At 47.7% G+C, this 23180-nt stretch overlaps 1 protein-coding gene across 4 annotated transcripts in view; it reads right to left on the bottom strand.

The window, feature by feature from the left end:
* Positions 1-23180, bottom strand: part of RIN2 (Ras and Rab interactor 2) — a 235323-nt gene that overhangs the window by 36629 nt on the left and 175514 nt on the right. For all 4 annotated transcript variants that reach the window (XM_082600450.1, XM_082600447.1, XM_082600448.1 and 1 more), the window contains 2 exons: positions 6869-7061; positions 3274-3385 (listed from right to left, as the gene is read on the bottom strand). In XM_082600450.1, the coding sequence (XP_082456576.1) occupies positions 3274-3385; positions 6869-7061 (305 nt within the window). The remainder of the gene's footprint in view (positions 1-3273; positions 3386-6868; positions 7062-23180) is intronic.

Below are 23180 nucleotides of genomic sequence, written 5' to 3'. Positions count from 1 at the left end.
CCTGAGCGCATCCCGGGAAAGGAAAGGCCCTCAATGTTGGATGTTGCCTGCTGCGAGGGCAGGAGCATCTCTGTGCTCCCTGACTGACTCTCGCACGGCTGACAGGAACCAGCTGTGCGGCCGCCAGACAAAGGCCAGGGGAGGAGTCGGGGGCCTAGAAGTCTGGCCCCTGACTCATTGGAGCACGTGCTCCAGTGCCTGGTAAACAGACCAGCGCAGACTCAAATGACACAGCTAAAGTTTGGGACGCAAAGCTGGGCAGGGTCCAGGGGCCAGACTGGCTGGAGTGAGAGGCCATCAGGAGACAGGGCTTGGGGGACACCAAGGCCCCACCGGCCCTTGACCCTCCCGGGCTGGACCTCCTGGGTCACAATCCTCTTTGCCAAAACGGGCCACTTCTGGTACAGACACGAGGCAGAGAAGGAGCTCGAGGCTTGGAGGATAACACGGGGTTCTCATAAATCAGCTTTGAGTTCAACTCTGTAGGAAAGATTCTAAAATTCATTTACGTAGCCCCTACCCACTCCCACCACCACCACCAAGCGTGCAAGCGTGCAAGAAATATTCTGGTAAGACGGTGTGCCATTTCATACATCTTCTAGATGATGGAACAGAGAGTGGCTTAACTTCAAAAATTCATGTATTTGCCAACCACTCCTCACTCCCTCTTTGCTGAAATGCCACCCCTGCAGCCATTCTTCCAGCAACATTCCAAAGAGCCTCAGCTGTGTGAAGATTTCCTCATTTCCTCAATCAGATGAGTTTCTCTCCCTTCCATAGCCTCATTTATTTTGCTTATTACTTTCTTACATTGTATTATTTCGCTTACTATTTCTGTAGCACCCAAAACACATCTATACCTCCACACATATACCATGAGCGACAGACAGACAGACACAGAAAGAGAAACACACATACATGTGCACCACAATTTCATGAGTTAAGTAAAAGGGACTGGACTTGGGGTAGGTTAACCTCTCTGAGCCTCGGTTTTCTCATCTGTAAAATGGACAATAACTGTACTTCCCTTGTCTCCCAGAAGGATAGTAGTGGGAACTGCAATTTTTAAAAAAATGTAGTAACTCAGGGTCTTCCCTGGTGGTCCAGTGGGTAAGACTCCATGTTCCCAATGCAGGGGGCCCAGGTTCAATCCCTGGTCAGGGAATTAGATCCCACATACGTGCCGCAACTAAGAGTTCGCATGTCGCAACTAAGGAGCTGGCGTAACCAAATAAGTAAATAAATGAACATTAAAAAAAAATGGAGCAACGTGTGAAAGAAATCTACACAGATATGAGGTGGTACGTATTATGAAACACACTGTCCAGATGTTATGACAAAATATCTATGTTTTTAAAGCCAGCCTTTCCTCTCTCAGTGCACCTCAGTTTGCAGAGAAGGTAGACCCCGGCCGGGAAGGGGCCATCCTGGTGGGACTGCGGCCTTGTGGTAATCAGTTATAGGCAGGTTAATTCTTTGCTCAGACTAGCTCTTTCAGCCACTTTAAGTCACCTGGAGAGGACTAGGGAAGTGATAGAAGTCTTTACAAAATAGGGAGGAAAATTGTTCAGCCAGGGAGGGACCTCAGGTGAACAACAAGAAAAGTTTGAAGTACAAACACTAACTGTACGTATTGCAGGAGGGGAAGGAGGGATTTGCAGGCTAACTTATCATGGTTAACTTTGGCTGTTAGAAGGTATTTAAAAACCACTTAGGGGACTTCCTTGGTGGTGCAGTGGTTAAGAATCCTCCTGCCAATGCAGGGAACACGGGTCCGGGAAGATCCCACATGCCACGGAGCCACTAAGCCCGTGTGCCACAACTACTGAACCTGCGCCCTAGAGCCCGTGAGCCACAACTACTGAGCCTGTGTGGCACAACTAACTGAAGCCCGTGCGCCTAGTGCCCGTGCTCTGAAACAAGAGAAGCCACCGCAATGAGAAGCCCGCGCACTGCAACAAAGAGCAGCCCCCGCTCGCCGCAACTAGAGAAAGCCCACGCGCAGCAACAAAGACTCAATGCAGCCAAAAGTAAATATATAATTAAAAAAAAAAACAAAACGCTTAGATATATCACTTCTTGGCTAGCTGAGCTTCAAAAGCCAACTCAGAATCACCTTTCTTCATTTAGTATTTAATTCATTGTCTTTCAGATGGTGGGTTTGAAATCTACCTTCTGATTCCCTCCTAATGTAAATAAACTGGCGGATCATTAGCCAGGTTCAGTGACTGCTCAGATGACTTTGCACGTGGAAGCTTTTCCCTGAAGCCAGAGACCTTGGGAGAGGCCTGGAGGGAAAACATCATGGGACCTGAGGCCAGTCATACATCACAGAGAGGCTGCTCCAGAAACACCTCCTCCAGACCCAGTTAATGACTCCTGGGCTCAGTGAGACAATGAACTCTGGGCTGAGTGGAAGCCAGTATCTGCCCTGAAACTGGTCTCAGGACCTTCGGCTCCTTCAAAGGCAGGGACTGAGGCTTGCTCAGGTTATAATGAGAACCTGGTCTCCATCACCTTATTGGACAGTTGACCAGCATCCAAACTCGCCTTCACACCTCAGCTTGCTCACCCGTGGCTCAGTGAAGCCTTCCCCGTGGGGGTGTAGGTCCATCTTCTGATTGCTGCTGGGAGCCTGGCAGGACATCAGGACTGTTTGTTCCCTTTCCCATTGAAAACTTGGGCCTTCCAAGATTTCAGATTTCCAATGACCATGGTTCAGCAGAAAGAAACCAACACTCCTGACCACTGTCCCTCCAAAACTTCAGCCAGTCCATTTTTCTGCCTACGATCAGCTGCCTTTCATAGCACACTGAACAGTGATGCCCTAGAGGGAACATATCCCCTCAAGGACTATTCACAGAGCTGTGCAGACACACTCTTTGGTGTGAGAGCCCATAAAAAGGCTCAGCGGTGCAGCCCACCCTGCAGCTTAGTCATCAGTAAACCTGGGGACCACGCCCTGCATAACTGGGAAGAAGGCGAGGAAACCAGCCTCTGTTAGGCCCCTGCCATATGCCAGGCAGTAGAATGCGAACCTTGCACACAAGTTGTTTAACTGAACTGTTAACACTATACAGATGTCACTATACAGATAAGAAAACCGAGGCTCCTAGGGTAGGTTACCTGCCCAGTCATCCTGGGGACAGGCGATAGCGCTGGGACACAGACCCACATCTGTTTGTCTCAAAGTGCAGGCTCTCGCCTCTTCTACTTGCTCAAAGACCCCAGGCCCTCGTGTCACCGGGACCTAACCACCCGATGACCACTTACTGTATGTGCTTTCCTTTATGGCAAATTCCTTGAGTGGGGCTCCAAATTCACAGGGCAGGCGAAGGGAGAGGACTTTCTTCTGCATTTTGGTGGATTTACGAACCAGGAAGATCTAGGGAAGGGAAAAAAAATTCAAGCTTAGGAAACATCTCAAAGGCTGGGACCTGGGCATGTGATCACCTGCACACCCAGCATCCATGAGTGGAACCTCTCTTGTAGCCAAACTACACGGCTTAAGGCAGAACACTACTGCCATGGAGAGGGGTGATGAGCAAGCAGGCCACAGATGCCCTTCTTTGGTAACTGGCCTCAGGAGAATCCCACTTTCCCTTTGACAGAACCTTCTCCATGAGGCTAAGTCTGCAAAAGCATTTTCAGTCTGGTGACTGCTTTACAGCTCACGGTACATATTCTCTAGCCTGTGTCTGATAAAGGCATCCTGGTTGACGAACCCTAAATTTCTAGACACAGGTAACATGGCTAAGCCATAGGTGGTGAATTAGAAGTTCTTTGGCTAATTTGGCTTATGTGTGTATTTAAGATAGAAATCTGAATTTGTTGCCAACAGTGAAAAAGAACAAGGTGTTTTGTTTTTCACATTAAAATCCGAATGTCTAGCTTCTCTTGGAGAATGGGATGATAAGGCAAGACCAGGCATGGCCACATCTGCTGGAGCTGAAAATGGCAACTTCCCTTGGGAGACAGGTAGCTGGGCTCTGAGATTTGTCACAGCCAACACTGAGTTGGCAGTCCTAACTTTACTCCTGACTCGCTTCACTTTGTGACAGCTCCGTCCAGTTGCAAATAATGTCTTTAGATGTATGGTGGTTTTTTTTTTTTTTTTTTTTTTGCGGTATGCGTGCCTCTCACTGCTGTGGCCTCTCCCATCGTGGAGCACAGGCTCTGGATGCGCAGGCTCAGCAGCCATGGCTCACAGGCCCAGCCGCTCAGCGGCATGTGGGATCTTCCCGGACCGGGGCACGAACCCGTGTCCCCTGCATCGGCAGGCGGACTCCCAACCACTGCGCCACCAGGGAAGCCCTAGATGTATGTTTAAACCCACCCAACTTCTGGTGCTGATCTCAGGAGACCATCCTAGCCTCTGTCACTGCAGAGGTGAGTATGCCGCGTACTGCTGTGCAGGCCATGCACTGCACAACTCCACGGGGTGCCATCTACTTAGACAACAAATCAAACGGCACTCCTTGGAGTTTGCAGTGTGGTGATCCGCTGCATCCTTGTTCCCTCCTGGGGTACATGAGCCTTCTCCAAGGATCCCATCCTGTCCTGTTTCTTTACCTACTTCTCTTTCCTCTGCATTTGGATACCTACTCTCTCCTGCTTTTCTACAGCCTTTTACTTTTTCCACCTAATCTTCATTTCTTTCTCGATGTCCAGTCAATAGCTCCTAAGATGATTTTTTGGGGAGGAGGGGTAATGGGAATTGGGTATCTGGTAAGGAGACCGGAAGATCTTAAGTTCCCTCTTTTTTCCCAGCACCCATAGGGAGGCAGCCAAAAAATCTGCCAGCTCTGGGAGTCAATGGCTCTGGGGCACCCTGAAGCTTAAGCAGGTGTTTCCTCAATGCTATCGGGTTGAGTAAAAGCCCCAAAGTACTGGTGGGAGGTAGCTGCTGGTTGGTGGAAAGAAGTATCACTCCCTTAGGGAGGTGGGATCTCCTGGAGCCTTGGGGTCAGGGAGGGCACAACCTCTAAGCTGTATCTCCTGAACGTCTGAAACCTTAGGTCAACAGTTGGCAAAGCATGGCCTACAGACCAAATCCATCCTGCCGCTTGCTTTCACAAACAGAGTGTTACTGACATACAGCCTTGCTTCTTGGCTTACATACTGTCTATGGCTATGGCTGCCCTACGATGGCAGAATTGAGTGGCTGTGACAGAGACTGTATGGGTTACAAAGCCCCAAATAGGGACACTCCGACTCTTTATAGAAACAGTTTGCCGGCCACTGTCTTAGGCTGTAGATGAATCAGGGATGGTGGCAGCCCAAGGACCAGATGCCACCAGAGCGGGTCCTTCAAATCTCTCTCCTTTACACACCTGGCTTCCTTCTCTTCAGCGTCCTCACTTCTCCTGGTGAACCGTGGCCTCTCCCATCCTCACCCCACCCTTGGCCTGCCCCACCCCATCAGGCAGGTCCTGCCCAGGGCTCAGGTAGGTGGAGAACTTTCTGCCTGACTTGCTCCCCATCAGGTCTCAGCAGGAATGGACGTGCCTGACACCAGGAGTGGGGATGGGCAGGGAGGGGAATTGTTGCCTAGCAACATGGCAACCTCCCTCTTTAGAATTTTTTTTGTAGAAATACAGGAGCAGACAACTCAACCTGAAAAAAGTGGGGGCCTCACAGAAGGGGGTCCTGATCATACAGACCAAAACCAAGGGCAACAACCCGGCACGCTGGCCAAGGAATTCTCTGCAGAGATGATCGAATACTGTGCTTGTCACCCTGAGTGTGTTCCAGCAGAGGACTTAGTCCTGTCTGCTTCTGTCAGATGAGAAACAAAGACTCACTTACAAGTCAAAAAGTGATAACTGACAAGCTCTGGCTGATAGGAAACTTAAAAGTTTATTTTTGTGCCCAACTGTTACAACATTCTTCAGCCAGCTACTGAAGGAATTTTCTCCTTGCCTCTCCATCTATTTCTTAGTTTCTATCTCTTGTTGTGTGTTGTTTCCAGTATTATTTTATCTGTGATTTACTATATTTATCCTTGTTTTGGAAGTAGACATTGTACACAAGCGCTGTCCGGTAGAACTTTCTATGATGGTGGAAATGGTCACTACTTTGCTCTATCCATCCAGTATGGTAGCCACCAAGCCCTGGGACTAGTGAGCCCTTAAAATGTGGCTAATGCCACTGAAGAACCGAATTTTTTTATTCTATTTTATTTTATTAATGTAATTTAAATAGCTACATGAGGCAAGTGGCTACCATGACAGACAGCACAGGAAATACCTACCCATCACTGAATAACATTTTCTGAGAAACTTCTCTAGTGTCATGGAGTGGGCTTGAGTAAGATGAGACTGGTCTTGGGTAGGGGGGAGCTGAAAAAACCCAACTGGACTTTGATTTGTCCCTGAGACAATCCAAGGACAGGAGGATCACACTGACAGCCAGAGCAGACGAGACTGTGGACATGGAACTTTTGAAGACTGGGTCCCACGTTGGATGGTTGGGCCCTGGCAGGGTTCCCAGGCTCATACTGAAAGGAAAACCACAGGAGCCACTGAGGACCCCACAACCAGACTCATCCCCAACGTCAGATCTCCAGAAGGCAGGCCCAGGGCCTCCAGCCAGCGGCCCCTCCTCAGGACCCAGGTGCCCGGTTATCCTGCAGACCTGGGTACACATGGTCACCGGGCAGAGGAAGGCAGAAAGACAAATCACGAAGGGCTCTGTTCCTGGGAGTTGCCTCCAGAATTTCCAGAATTCCTCTGCACTGTAACGAGGTACACACTGGGAACCGTGCTCCCTGCAGGCTGGGAAGAACTCTCTGGAACTCCACATCTTTCTCTTTAAGGAAGCGGCAGCCCTGCCCGCCTCCACCTGCTTTCCCGCTTCTGAGTCTTACCCCCGGAGGCTGTGCCTGTAGGACTCCTGATGCCTCGTCTTCGCTCAGACCCAGCTGCAGCCATATGGGGTGGGTGTGCAGGAGCCGGTCCAAGATGCTGAGCCTGTTGGACAGGCTGTCGTAGCCAGAGTCCCGGGGACAGGTCTTCACATCCTTTTCCTCGGAGTAGCCAACATCCTTGTGTCTCACCATGCTAGGAGAGAGAATTGGCAGGGGTCAAATGGCTGCGGCACGATCCCCTACACAAGGACAGCATCCCTCGGTCTCCTAGATGGGGCCGTCCTGTCATCACCACCTCCTTTGCCTTTCCCTCCAGACGGAAAGCTTTCCGGGGGCAGACACCAAGTTCTGTTTCACTCTTTATCTCTAACGTTACATACAGCACTCAACAACACTCAACACAGCCAACCTTCTACTTCTAACCCAGTTTTCACAAGGTTCTAAACATCCTAAATGCTGTTTACTCCGTCTTCTGCCATAGAACATTTCTTACTTTGAGCCAAACGCCCTAAATGCTAAATTCCTTTTGGTAACCGTGAAGTCAAGAGCATGACCAGGCAAGCGCTAAAAGCAAAGACAAACACTCACACTCATGCACACTCATTTTGTACCCAAAGAACTGGATTTCATGTCTTTCCAGGCACTTTCATTTTCATTACTGTATTATTTCCAGTAGAAAAATAAATGGTGTGTTGTGCTATTCATAAAATCATATGAACATTATTCATAATTGCCATACCTAAAGTGGAAACATCCCAAATCTCCATCAACTAAAGAATGGATAAATAAAATGTGGTATATCCATACAATGGAATTTTATTCAGCCATTACAGTCATTCATTCTTTTTATGAATGAGGCACTGATCCACGCTACGAAATGAATAAACCTTGAAGACCCCGCGCTAAGTGAAAGAAGCCAGACACAATAGTGTACTGATTCTACTTATATGAAATATCTAGATTAGGTAAAAACATAGGGACAGAAAGATTAGTGGTTGCTGGGGATGGGGAGTGGCGTGGGGTATCTCATGACTGCTAAAGGGAATGGTAACGAAAATGTTCTGGAATGAGGTGAGCTCATGGCTGTACAACTTTGTGAAATACTGAAAACGACCGAATTGCATGGCATGTGATGAAATCTCAAAAAAAAAAAATTGGACTTCCCTGGTGGCACAGTGGTTAAGAATCCGCCTGCCAATGCAGGGGACATGGGTTTGAGCCCTGGTCCGGGAAGATCCCACATGCCATGGAGCAGCTAAGCCCGTGTGCCACAACTACTGAGCCTGCACTCTAGAGCCCATGAGCCACAACTACTGAAGCCCACGCGCCTAGAGCCTGTGCTCTGCAACAAGAGAAGCCACCGCAATGAGAAGCCCACGCACCGCAGCAAAGAGTAGCCCCTGCTCGCCACAACTAGAGAAAGCCCACGTGCAGCAACAAAGACCCAATGCAGCCAAAAATAAATAAATTTATAAACAAAGATACCATATTGATGTCCATCATCTCCCTTGGCACCCAACCCTAACCCTGTTGTTGAGTATTTAATCCCCATTCTACAAATGAGGTAACTGAGCCCCAAGAAGCTTCTGAGCTGTCCAGAATAATAAACAACCATGAAATGGCAGAGGTAGAAATTCAAGAGGTCTGGTGTTCCTCCAACTTTGCAAGTAACAGGTGAGATCGTGAACACGGGAAGGCTTGTATCCATGTGGTGTCTACTGTCGGCCAAACCTTTATAAATATTTTCTCACCTCTTCCTCATGGTAGCCCTGAAAGGAGGTGCCAGGATCCCAGTTTTCAAAAAGAGAACCAGGAGGCTCAGGTTCCTTGAGGAACCTGCCCAAGGGCAGGTCTCTGTTGAGAGAGGGTGGAGACCCCTGCCCAAGGCCACTTAAGCTCTGGGGTGTCTTCCCCTCTACCATGCTCAGAGCTCTCCATGAGCTGGTCATCAACATGGCCCTGGAACAGCCAGTGGGACCACCAGGCCTGATCCATGTCTGCACCACCGAGTTCAGGTGGGGTACACACCATCTTCAAATGTTTGCACCCAAAGAGACCCAAATGTATGGCCTGGAGGAAGGCTTTAACAGTGAGGAAGACAGGTGGTGGGTCTGAATGAAGGGGAGCGGGGGAAAGGAAGTGTGTCACCCCCACGTGGACCACTCCACCCCTAAGAGGAAGCCCACCTAAGTGAACATTTTGGAGCGTGCAGGCTCAGAAACAGCCCCCGACGATGACAGCACGAGGGTCGCCAGTGACCCCCCCGACCCTCTCCATCACCTCTTGACTTGCTCCACATCTAAAGAATCTCGTGTTCCCATTCAAGATTTACATTTCCTCTGCTCTCAAATATGTGAGTGTTTTTCTTTACCGCTGCTGCAGTTTTCCAGATGGGACCACCTGTGCCCAGAAAGAGCAGTTCCTCATTCTGGAAATGCCATTCCAGGGCCTCCAGGTATTTTGAAGTGAATCTTTGCAGCTCTAGGAACAAACTCTTCAAAATGAAGCTGGTGTTAAAATTCCTTTCCCATGAGGTAATGCAGGCAACTTTATAGCAGTGATTTTCACCCCTGGCTGCCCGTGAAAATCGCCTGGGGAGTTTACATTTTTTTGATGGCCAGACTGCACCCCCAGATCAAATAAATCAGACACTTTGGGGCAGAACGCAGACATCAGAATGGTTTAGGTTCCCCAGGAGACCCCAGGGTACAGCCAAGTTTACAACCGTTGCTTTGCATCAGCGCTTGAGCCTGGGTGAGAAATCTCCTGGGGGGTGTGAAGCCACACTTTCTGGTTTCAGCCCCAGATATTCTGATTCTGCAGGTCTGGGGTAGGCCTAGGATCCTGCATTTGTAGCAGGTTCTGGGGTAACGCTGATGCTGCCAGTCCAGAACCTGAGGAGCACGTGCTTGAGACCTAAGAGCAAAATATGCACTTGAACTCAGACCCAATTAGGTTTTGTTTTTGTTTTTGTTTTTTGGAGGGGAGGGGAGACAGGTAACAAGCATTGAAAGAGTTCTGGGGACTCTAATAAAGATGTATTTCAGGCCTGCCATCTCAGTTGGTGATATTTTACCAAGACCAAATTCTACCATCTGTAACACGGCAATCCTGACACTCACGTGCTGAGAGTTGACACTCCTTCCTTCCTTAGAAGGGCCCATCCTGCTCATCCAGTTGTTAAGAAGCTATACAGCAAAAGCTAACACAACATTGTAAAGCAATTATACTCCAATAAAGATGTTAAAAAAAAAAGAAAGGAAATATAAGAGTGAGAGAGATCCCCCGCCTCAAAAAAAAGAAACTATAAAGACTTTGTTCTGACAACCGACCTCACCTTTCAAAACCAGGGCCCAGGGCTTCCCTGGTGGCGCAGTGGTTGAGAGTCCGCCTGCCGATGCAGGGGACGCAGGTTCATGCCCCGGTCAGGGAAGATCCCACATGCCACGGAGCGGCTGGGGCCGAGAGCCATGGCCGCTGAGCCTGCGCGTCCGGAGCCTGTGCTCCGCAACGGGAGAGGCCACAGCAGTGAGAGGCCCACGTACCGCAAAAATAAATAAAAACCACGGCCCAGACAGGAAGGCGGTGAATAAGATTCATGGGGCCTCATAAAGGAGCACCGTCAATTAGACCTTGTCTTTGCAAATGACTAAGCTCATGCTTGTCCCGCTTATGGGGACAAGCCGTGGGAAAGAACTAATGAGGGAAATACTGAAACTGTAGTGGATGCTGTCGGCGCCCTGCCCGCCTAGACCGCCTGTGCCAACCAGGCACCCATGCCCCTGCTGCTATGAGTGCGGGCTGCCAAAGGCTCACAGCTGCCCCCTTCTCTGGACGACCCAGGAAGCTATGCCCTCCCCTGGGAGCAGACACACTGCTCATGGACACACCGATACAGAGTGTAGGCGAGGGCCTCTTGCCTCAAGGTGGGACACGTCTGGGGTGCTAGTCCCACTTCAGAGCTCCCTGCGGGGTCAGGCAGAGGCGACACCCCTGCTGACCCCACATCTTTGCCTGGCTTCCTCCCCATCCCATCCTATAAGCCCTGTCTCTGGCTCTGTTTCTAGAGAATCCAACCCAAGAAAGAACCTGATGAGGTGAATAGAACCATGATTTCTAAGACAGATGTCTGCATGCAGATGTGAGAGTGGGCAAAGGATGAGTGGCTTATAAAAGATAAACCACTGAGTAGGAGACCCAGGAGATGGTCACAGTGGGAAGACTGGCACCTGAGACCTGGCCGGCTCCCTTTTTAAGCTTTGTCTGAAAGTGGCAAATAACATCTCATGAATGGATGCTAATGGAAGACTTCGGAAACAGAACGTTCACAGCCTTAAAATATCATCCCATGGATTCCTTATCCTGAAGAGGAGAAGATGACCTGACAATGGAGGAACCTGGGAGACATCTCCCTGACCAAGCGATCAGGGTCAACATCGCCAGCACCTGACATGGTACCTCTGACCTCGGATGGTCTAAGAAGTTATAACACCACTGAGTCCTCCTGCCCCCAAATGTATTTAACCTGAATCCACATGGGAGGAAACAGACAAATCCAAATTCAGGGACTTCTGTAAAACCACTGGCCTGAACTCTTCAAAATGTCAGTGTGGTGAAAGATTATTTTAAAAAAAGAAACTGTGGGTTACTGTAGATAAAAGGAGACTAAACAGATGTGATAACCATGCTGAGTGCACGGAATTGATCACATACGGCCTCAGAATAAAAAGCAGCTATAGGGCTTCCCTGGTGGCGCAGTGGTTAAGAGTCCACCTGCTGATGCAGGGGACACAGGTTCGTGCCCCGGTCCGGGAAGATCCCACATGCCGTGGAGCAGCTGGGCCCGTGAGCCATGGCCGCTGAGCCTGTGCGTCCGGAGCCTGTGCTCTGCAACGGGAGAGGCCACAACAGTGAAAGGCCCGTGTACCGCAAAAAAAAAAAAAAAAAAAAAAAAAAAAAAAGCAGCTATAAAGAACAATTGGGAATATCTGAAAAGGGTATATATTAGATAACATTGTATTGACATTTAATCTCCTGACTGTGATAGCTTTATTATGGTTATGTAGGAAAATGTTCTTGTTCTTAAGAGATGCATGAGATGCATACTGAAAAATTTAGAGGCAAAGTGTGAAAATGTTAGAAATTAGGTACCAAATGATCAGCCCCTCATGCCCTTCCACCCCCTCAAAAAAAGGGAAAAATACAGAGGTAAGGAAAATGTGGTAAAATTTCAACAACTGGTGGGTATGGGTGAATAGTACTCTTCCTGCAGCTTTTCTGCAATTTGAAATTTCTCAAAATAATAGGTTGGGGAAAATGGGATGGGAAAATATACAGCATCTCACTGGGCTTTTACGAGCATAGGATTCATTTATTTATTCAACTATTACTACTATTTCCAAGTGTCTAGGCCCACTTTCATGGGGAGATGAAGCACAATTATGGATTCAGTGAGACCCGCACCCACATGTGAAAATACTGGGCAAAGCACAGAATGCCCCACAAACCTAAGGTGCCTCCAGGGGCAGAGAACAAGCACTGGAAAACTCAGACAGTATGTGCTCCCATTCCAATCAACCCGGGCCTCAGGGCTCTACGGCAGATGGGTGGCAACTACACCCGCTCTGGCGGGGGCAGGGCTCTCTAACATTCTGGTCACACTCAATTTAAGACTCTTCAGAGTGTGGGATGTGAGTGGCCTTTCCAATTGGCTGTATTCCTGTCATTCCGGGCACCAGGCGTTGGTAGCCTAGGCAGGTGCAAGAAAAAATGATGGCAGCCCGCGCATCCTAATGCAGGACAGGCGGAAAGACCTGATCACAGAATCAGATTCAGCTCAGAGAAACCACAAACTTGCAGCAGTGTTCCCAAGGGATGCTTTCTTGTCCTCCTAATCCAGAACCCCAGAGGACAGCACAGTTCATTGAGGCAGCTTCTAAGGTCCAGGCTCTAAACCAAAGTATATTCAGAAAGGCTCCCTTGTCTCTCCCAACACACCACTCCCTCTCCCCAGCTCCAGCCCAAACAACACATTACTTTACAGTTGAGTCTTTTTTTCAAATAAAGACAGGCAATTAAGAAAGCAATACATAAAATACGGGCAACTTTGACGTGAAGTTGTTTCAGTGCAGTCGATACACTTGACAACCTTCTGTGTACAAGAATCCTAGCTCAGCTGTCGAACAGCAGAAATGAACTTTAAGGGAACTAGATACAAGGCAAAATGCCCAATTGTTACTCTCAACAAGGGTGGCACACATCCATCTGGCGAATGGGTCTCAGCACGAGTGCAGTGCTCTGGAGGGCTCTGTCCTCAGTCAGGACATGGGGACAAAATAAGTACACAGAAAAAAAACAGAAAACCCTCCAAACCTTTCCTATGTGCATTAGAAACACATCATGAAGCTGAACAATTACATTTTTTTTTTTTTTTTTTTTTTTTTTTGCTGTACGCGGGCCTCTCACCGCTGTGGCCTCTCCCGTTGCGGAGCACAGGCTCCGGACGCACAGGCTCAGCGGCCATGGCTCACGGGCCCAGCCGCTCCGCGGCACATGGGATCCTCCCAGACCGGGGCACGAACCCGCATCCCCTGCATCGGCAGGCGGACTCTCAACCACTGCGCCACCAGGGAGGCCCAACAATTACATTTTTTAAATGGATAATTTATATCAACACCTAGGATAAGGTGTACTTGATTAGTTTTTAAGGACAAAAGCTATTTCAATTAAATATTTTAAACGTGCTAAGACTTTTCCTTTCTAGAGCAGAGTGTTATATCCCAGTTCAATGAAAAAAGAGACAGGTTTAGTCAATTAACAACTTCAGAAAACCTCTCGTAGAATGGATGGCAAGTCCTCTGAGGAATTATATCTATATAATTATATGATATATATATATATATATATATATATAAGGTGGGCTCCCAAACCAGATTCCATGGCTCCCTGGCTCGCTCGGTGTGTTTGCATGGAGGAGAGCAATGCACCTTTGCACAAACCCTATCCCATCTACCTTGGAATTCTCTACCTTTGCAATCTCCTTCATGGAAAAGCCGTCCTTATATTTTAACTAGGTTTTCTGCTTTGCCTCTACTAACAGAACTAGTGGGCTCTGTAAGTTGAGTCATGTGGAGACACGTGGATGACTAAGTCTGCAGGATTATTTGGAGAAAGGATTATCACAACCCCCTAAAGTATACCTTGGCTTTTGGCCTTTGTCTCCTTCTTCCCTACTCCTCAATTCCTTGCCCCACGCACCACCCTTGATCTCCTCTATCAGGCTTTACAAAAGGCAGTTCTCTTTGTGGAAGCACTACCCTGCCCGCTGTGCCTGCTCTTTTCAGGCCAATCCTGGCGTTGGATGTGGGGCTGAGTAATTTACAAGGGCTGCCTCATGGGATCTGAAGGGGTGAGAGACAGGCTCTACCTGGGTCTTACCCCCCAGGCCCTACCTGGATTTCCAGCAAAGATAACTCTCAGGGAAGACAGAGCTCTTCCTGCAGCCCAAGGGCTGGTTCCCTGAAGGTCACCAGTGGACCTTCCAGACCTTTAAGAAAACTAGTAGGTTTTCCTTGCTTACACTGTAAAGGCCTAATAAACAGTCAGAGGATGAATCAAGAGAAACAGATGGGGCTGATTATTATCAATAAGATGCTAACGTCATCATTAAAACAAAACAAAAACAAACAAAAAACAAGAGCAGAGCCCAAGGCTCCAAGTTGCTTTTGCCCTGGACTTAATTATGGCTTAGGATTCATCTCATTGCCTATTTGCCTGACATAAAGAGCTGCAGTCCTGCTACAAAGCGAAGAACTCAAAAACAAAACAAAACCCTACCTGGTAGGATAGAATAGATTAATTTTGATATTTTATAAGTTTTCAGTGGTTTATTAAAAGTTGACAGTAATTCCCAAAGAGTGCTGGATACACTAAGGTAGTACATGGAAGCACAGTTTTTATCTTAATGTCCAGTATTTAATATATAATTACATGTATTTAGTGTAATTCCCAATTATGGTGGGGATATTTACTTTTTTCCCCATTTTTTATTGTGGAAAATTACACATGACATAAAACTTACTATCCTAACCATTTTTAAGTAGTATTAAATACATTCGTATTATTGTACAACCATCAGTACTGTTAAAAAAGAAACAACAGGTCCCAAATGGAGTCACTTGTGCTGAGCTCATCAAAACTTACTACCTAACCTAAGTATGGTTTCAACCTTCCCCAGGAATGTGACCTTTAACCAGCCAGCTTGAAATTTCCTTGTAAGCACTAATAAGATATTCAGCCTGAGAGACCCCTTCCTTTCCCCTAGGAGGGTGATCTTGCCAAAAACAACGAATTCTTTGCTAATAATTTCATGTTTCCATTTCCTCTCTACCTTAAAAAACCTTTCCTTTTCTGCAGCTCAAGGGAGCTCCTTTCTCCTGGCTAGATGGGATGCTTCCTGATTTGAGAATCGTCCAATAAAGCCATTCATGTTCAGAACTGTTTTCCTCTTGCAAATCTGAAGCTCTATACCTGTTAAACAGTAACTCACATTCCTCCCTTCCCCCTAGTCCCTGGAAACCACCCTCTACTTTCTGCCCCTATGAATTTCACGACTCTAAATACCTCATATAGGGACCTCCCTGGTGGCGCAGTGGTTAAGAATCCTCCTGCCAATGCAGGGGATACGGGTTCAAGCCCTGGTCTGGAAGGATCCCCCGTGCCACAGAGCAGCTGAGCTCGTGCGCCACAACTACTGAGCCTGAGCTCTAGAGACCGCGAACCACAGCTACTGAGCCCGCGTGCCGCAGCTTCTGAAGCCCATGCGCCTAGAGCCCGTGCTCCACAATAAGAGAAGCCACTGCAATGAGAAGCCCACACACCACAACGAAGAGTAGCCCACATTCACCGCAACTAGAGAAGGCCCGCGGGCAGCGACAAAGACCCAACGCAGCCCCCAAAATAACTAAGTAAATAATGCCTCATATAAGTAGAATCACGTGGCACTTGTCTTTTCATGACTGGCTTATTAAATTTATTTTAAAATAAATGTAACAAGTGAGTCAATTTAAAGAAAAATATGAGGTAAATGAAGAGTAAAGATGGTACACGAATAAGTGAAAAATCATGGCACAGTCAATGAAGCTTGGTCTGAGACAGTTCAAATGAGAAGAGAATATTTTTCCTGTATTAATCTTCACAAACCCTTCTCTTGGTTTCAAGGGGGAAGGTCATCCTGAGAAAAGCATCTATTTGCCCCTGCTCAGCCCCCTCCTTGCTCACGTTCAAGCTGTTCTTGAGTGTCCATGATTGACTCCGACCCGCCTGCCAAAACCAGGCTCAAATCCTGTCCCCAGCGCCCCCCACCCCGCCCCGGGCCCCTGCAGCGGCGCTGAATTCCTTCACCCACTGTTTATATGCCTCTGGGGCGCTCACCCCATTTTACTCTGTATCACACGTATCTCTTTCTAGCCTGACTTCATCCCTTGGCCATACTCAGGCCTAACCCTGGGCAGGCGTGAAATAAATGACTGCTCTGGGAATGACAGGGATGGGATAGGAGGTTGATTCCTTGTGAGGGAGAAAGGGGAGAAGCTCAGTGGGCAAAGAGAAGTGGGGGACCCTGGGTCTCCATAGCTTCTGCTTGGGTCCCCACTGCACATCCTCTGACTCAGGCCTGTCCTCAGCCAGGCCCCGACAATAGAATCTGGCCACTCGTTCCTGTCTCAGGAGACAAAGGGTTCTTGTCTCTGTGTTTACCAGGAAATGGGTGGGGAGGGGAAGCAGAATACGCCACCCCAAAATACACCACTTTGGCAAGTGGATTGTTTCAAGTTGAAGACTCAGCCCAACTGACTCAGAGAGAGCTACCTTCCCCTTAACCGCTTGAAAGAACTTGGAGAGAGGCCTGGCCAGGAAGAGGGCTACTGGCAAAGGTGACCTTCCATAACAGAAAGACTTCTCTGCATCGCAGACACCTGTTTACCAACACCTGCTCCTCTCACCTTCCTATGAACCGTCTTCTCCTCTCTGAAGGAGATCCTGAGCCCTTTCTTAGCTCAGGATGGCACAGAAGCCTTGTTTGCCTGACCGTCTCTGGGTTTCACGCCTTTAGGGCCCCGTTACGTACAAAATTTGTTTTTCTCCTGTTAAGGTCTTATGTCAATTTAATTACTAGATCAACTATAGAAGCTAGAGGGTAGAAAGGAAAGTTTTCCTCCCCTACAGCAGCAAAAATCACCACAGCCAGCAAGGGCCCCCTGGCCTCTGGCCATCTCAGGGTCTGGGGCGAGAAAAGAAGCAGCCCAGATCCTTCCAGGGTGACAAATCCAAACTTTTAGCAGCTCTGCCCTCACTGCTCATGTGTTTCCCTCATGGACACCCCCTCCAGCCTCCCATTGAACAGCAAGGGGTAGACTTTGGGTGTAAAAGTCATTGCTGAGTTTTGGTCTAGAATTGTACTTCCACGCCTGTCAGACAAAGGGCATTGGTGCTAAGCTCTCCAATCAAGGCCCCCAAATACAGAATGCCTTCCCCACCACTGGGGATGAGACTTAGAATTCCAACCAAAGTGGCCGGATGTGCCCCAGCTGGTTGAGCACAGGGAGATCCTCCTGGCAGGAAAGCTACCTTTGGTGAAGGAAAGGAAAAACCCAAAGTGGAAGCCTCATGCACATACCTCCTGGGGATGTACCATTCATTTGTCAATGGATTCTCATTTACCCAGAATCAAACCCACCCACTTCCCACACAGGTGAAAGAGGCACTATCAAGAGGCAATGTTTTGGAAGGCATGTGGACCCCAATCCTAGGGTCCGCTGAGCCTCATGATCTTCAGTAGTTTCGGGGGAAGAGCATTTGTAGTCAGACCTGGATCAAAGCCTCAGTTGACTCTTTTTAACCGTGAGGCTTGGGCCCATTACTGCCTGTCCTCCAGCCTCAGTTTCCCCATCTCTAGAGACAGATTCTTGTGGAAAAAAGGAATCTGTTACTAAAACAAACAAAATCCAGAAAGAGCTGAGTAGAAGAACCTGGAGCATCTTGAGAACTACGAGTAGATTCTGTTCAGTAGTTTCCAGGATGTCTCTTACACTCTCCTAATTTTTAGAAATTCAGAAAAAGAAACAAGGCAATGTCTTTTCATTCCAGACTATTCAAAGACTATTCTACAGGGAATTCTGTGGCAGCTCCGCGGTTAGGACTCTGCGCTTCTACAGCAGGGGGCCCAGGTTCTATCCCTGGTCGGGGAACTAAGATCCTGCAAGCCACGCGGTACGGCCAAAAAAAAAAATGTGACCCTTCTTGAGGATGGCTCCTGGCAGGTGCCTCTAGCTGGGGTGTTCTCCGTCCAACATCAGGGTCGAGTCTCAACCTGGACTATGGTGCTTGCCATCCTCAACCTCGGACGGAAAAAAGTAAGGATGGAAAGCTACTTCTCCTGATGTTTTTGTGTCAAAATTTCCAGGCATATCCTCCCTGTCAGGGAGCCTCCCTTCCTCGTTCGGCCTGTGTGGGGCCTTCAGCTGCCCCCCAGCCTAACAGAACCTCTTCGCATGATGTCACCTCAACCAGCTGCAATGGCAAGGCAGATGCACCTGGACACGGCCCTCCAGAGGGCTCAGCCTTCCAGCTACAAGAGGCCAGTGCAGAGCTGTCTTCAGAATTAAGGACCAGACAGAAGTCGGAGCCCTGCGTCCACCCTGGCCTTGCTCTTGGAGCAGTAGATCCTTGCCGATGTATCAAAAGGAATCCAAACACACCCCAAATACCAAGAAGTGGCCAAGATGCCAGGCTTGGTGGGAGATGAATCAGGACATCAATAGGTTCTAGAAAGATGTTAGCAGAAAAAGACTCCTCTGTAGAGAGACAGAGAAAACAACAGCTCATCCCAAAGAGATCCATCTAATAAAAATTTCTGGCAAAAGGATCAATTCCAATTTTTTTTTTTTTTTTTGCGGTACGTGGGCCTCTCAGTGCTGTGGCCTCTCCCGTTGCAGAGCACAGGCTCCGGACGCGCAGGCTCAGCGGCCATGGCTCACAGGTCCAGCCGCTCCACGGCATGCGGGATCCTCCCGGACCAGGGCACGAACCCATGTCCCCTGCATTGGCAGGCGGACTCTCAACCACTGAGCCACCAGGGAAGCCCATCCTTTTTTGGTTTATAGCAGAGAAACAGCCAGGTGAGTGGAGGAAACTCTGACTCCCCCCAACCCGATGGGAAAAGTGATGGGCAGAGGCCTGGGGGATGGGATATTCTTGTAAGGACCACTGCCTGTGTTGCCAGGGAAATTAGAGGCCATCTATTGAATAGTTTATTTCCTTCTTTGAGGTCAAAACGTTAGAAATTGATAGAACTGGGCCCAGTCCTGACTTGTGCAGTTTCCCTATACCACGAAAATGGATATTTTCATTCCACAAGGCCTTTTTGTACCCTTAAACTCTGCAAGGAAAAAGATGAACAGATTTTGGGTCACGGGCTTTATTCCTCAAGGGCTGCTGCTTTCTAGGGGAGGAGGCCTCAACTTCCTCAAAAAGATTTCTAAAAGCACGTGGTAGGAGGATTTTTGTGAAAAGGCTTCATCTACTGAGGACCAGTTGGAGAGAACAGCACAGAAAAGGGAACATTTCCCCTTCGGGGAGGAGGCCCTGCCATTTTCACGAGAGGAGAAGGATTTGGTGACTTTTTTTGCTTAGGAACTTCCTGCCGTCATCTCTCCAGTGAGAGATGAAAAGGGTAGATATGGGCCGGAGCTGGCAGGGCCTCCACTCGTTCCTGTAAAACTAAGAAAGGAACAAAGAACCTGTTGTCCTGGGAACCCTTGGAGCTGAAAACAGGAGCAGGGGCCAGGCCGGCTGAGTCTCGCCCGCTGACCCTGGAACCCGGGCTGCGGCCAGTGCGGGGTTTCACAGAAAGGCAGCTCTCCTTTGGGTCACACCGCTGTTGTCTCCGAGCTGGACTAAATCACCACTGCATCTAACTGAGCAGATGTTTTGCGGCAGAGTCAACTACCAATGTAGCAGCCAGCCAGGGTCTGTAAAGACCGAGATAGATCCAACTCCAAAGGATGCCACTGTCAAAATTGTGTGCCCAAGTGCAGTGTGGGCAGGGACGCCAGCCCCCCGACGAAGACGGAATCAACTTCTAGGACACACTGTGCATTTCCAGGATGATCCAAAACGCCCGCGTAAGTCAGCGAAAATCATGCACGATCTACCACTTGGATGCACAGAAAACACTGGCAGGATACGCACCCAGGCAAAGAAATAAAATAGCCAACAAGCAATCAGAAGTGGTTCTATCTCAGGCGGTGGTTCATGGTAATACTTATTTTTATTTTTTGCACTGTGCTTGCTCCACAATGTACATGTTCTACTTTGCTAATCAAAAAAGAAATCCTTATACACACTACTATATGTAAAATAGATAACTAATAAGGACCTACTGTATAGCACAGGGAACTCTTCTCAACACTATGTAATGACCTATATGGGAAAATAATTTTTAAAAGAGTGGATATATGTATAACTGATTCACTTTGCTATACAGCAGAAACTAACATAACATTTAAAATTAACTATACTCCAATAAAAAATTTTTAAAAAAGAAATCTTACATTTTCTTTTTAAAAACCTTCCCCAATATCTCCAATCAAGATGGGCAAAACAGCTGTTTGGGAACTTGTACTCACGCTTGCTCACCTCATTCTTTAAGGCTGAGTCTCATCTTTCCTAAAACTACCTCCTACCTGGAATTACCTGCATCGTCCCCGAGGTCCCCAGGACATCTGGCATAGTCCCCTATTACATCCTCATTCCATTATACTTGTTTACATTATACTTGTTTACAATTCTTTCTCCCTTAGGTTGGGTTACTCTTCAGGCTCCCCTGAAGAGTTATAGGTATTTTAGCAAATAGCACCCACTCAAGAAATATTTTCTGTAAATTGAACTTAATTGTTGCTACATTGGTAACAGCGTGAGCAAAGAGTTGGTCAATCCTCATAGAATTCCTTGACCCACTGTTCCAAACACTCGTGGTGCCTTGAAATCAGGAAACACCTTAAGGAACTGGGGGCAAATTGATCAAGCTAGTCATAGCAGAATATCCTCGGGACTTCCCTGGTGGCCCAGTGGTAAAGAATCCTCCTTCCAATGCAGGGTATGCAGGTTCGATCCCTGGTCAGGGAACTAAGATCCCACATGCCGCGGGGCAATTAAGCCCGTGCACCACAACTACTGAGCTCACCGCCTCAACTACAGAGCCCACGTGCCACAACTACAGAGCCCACATGCTCTGGAACCCATGTGCCACGACTAGAGAGAAGCCCATGCACCGCAACAAAAGATCCCACATGCGTCATCGAAAAATCTGCGTGCTGCAAGTAAGACCCGACACAGCCAAATAAATAAATAAATATATAAAATATTAAAAAAAAAGAATATCCTCGATGAGCGTGATAGGTAAATGTCTTACTGCAAAATGGTTACTGCTAATTATGAACAGAGCTATGTCCCTCCAAAGCACCCCACCTGTCCTGCTTCCACTGAAGGAAAGAGGGGCTGTGTCTATGGTGTCCCTTGGGGTGTTTCAGACGAATGGAGTTTCAACTGTTTTCACCCCAAGCAAAGAGCTTCTCTATCCTGTTTGCCATCAGATATTCTTTGAGAAAGTATGTGAACAGGCAAGCACTGACAAATCAGAATTAGTGGAAACGTGCATTAACAATTCTTAGCAATAGATCATGTGTAAGACAAAGCCATAAACTTTGATAACAGCAAACATTTTTTAGAAGGGACCTAAGATACTGAAAGACATACCTAATATTCTGTAGCAAATGATTATTGTGAGCTTCCTGTGTCTGCTGCAGGAAGCAAACCAACCTTTTTGACAGGTGTGGCTGGTTCTAGGCGTGGCCTGCCCTCAGATGCCACGGCATCTGAACGAATGGCCTGAGGTACAGGCAGGTTTCCAGATATGGCAAAAGAGGAAAATATTTGTTCTGCTGGCTAACACTGCACACGACACAGACACTATGCAAGGAGACAAAATGCAAAGCGAGTTTTGCATCCAGTGACTTGAACTTGTTTCCAAATGACCTCATGAATACATTCTCCAATATCTTCAGAAGAGCAGAAGTAGCCATAAATCAGAGAAGAATAGTCACTCTGTATGTGACGTTTCAAGAGAAAAAAATGGAAAGGAATAATATGAAGTCACATTAAATTCTGTGTTTGAAGTTACCGATGTTGAGGACATGTATTTATTAAATATGGGAAACTGTATTGAAGGCAGATGTATTCTGAGTTTAAAAGAAGAATTTAAACGCCCATAGTAGCTGTATCAGATTTGGGCACATTCAGTTCTTAGTTATGATGCAACCAATGGCCTTGGTCAAATCAATTCATGTGATGCTAAATATTTCTGCATGTAAGTACTGAGCAAAGTAAAGGAAAAGAAGCTAAGAGATGGAGAGAATTTTGTTGGCAGTTCTTTTCTGCTGCAAGTTTATGATCTAAGATTCATAAGCAGAAATAGAAATAATAAAAGGTACATATTTTTCCTCATTATTTCTGGATTATTGTCTCTTTTCATCCCCTCCCCCAAGTAATCCTTTCCATAACTTCACAGGTTTCATAAATATCACCCAATGAATTGGCTGTCAGCTCAGAAATCCCCGGGACTTTAGCCTTGAATCTAGACATATGAAAATGGTAAAAGGATGCTCTGTTAAAACTGGAGAGTCAGGGCTTCCCTGGTGGCTCAGTGGTTAAGAATCTGCCTGCCAGTGCAGGGGACACGGGTTCGAGCCCTGGTCTGGGAGGATCCCACATGCCACGGAGCAACTAAGCCCGTGCGCCACAACTACTGAGCCTGTGCTCTAGAGCCCGCAAGCCACAACTACTGAGCCCATGTGTCATAACTACTGAGCCTGCATGCCTAGAGCCCATGCTCCTCAATAAGAGAGGCCAACGCAATGAGAAGCCCACGCACCACAACAAAGAGTAGCCCCTGCTCGCTGCAACTAGAGAAAGCCCACGTGCAGCAATGAAGACCCAACGCAGCCAGAACTAAAATAAAAAACAAAACAAAACAGAAAAACTGGAGAGTCCCCAATTCCTGACTCCCACAGCATTGAGATAAGCACTGAGTCACAACATACAGGTAATCACACCTGCCTTCATCCGTCATGGTTTCAGAAGCTCTATACTCACACATCCATCCAAATGGCTAGATTGAAAAAGTAGCCGATAGCAAGTATAGATGAGAACAGAGCATTCAGAACTCCCACACACTGTCGGTGGAAGTGCAAATTGA

Source organism: Mesoplodon mirus (assembly GCF_964341445.2).
Source record: "Mesoplodon mirus genome assembly, chromosome: 15".
Lineage (NCBI taxonomy): Eukaryota > Metazoa > Chordata > Mammalia > Artiodactyla > Ziphiidae > Mesoplodon > Mesoplodon mirus.
The sequence above is the reverse complement of the archived record's forward strand: the minus strand, read 5'-3'. Positions and strand labels throughout refer to the sequence as shown.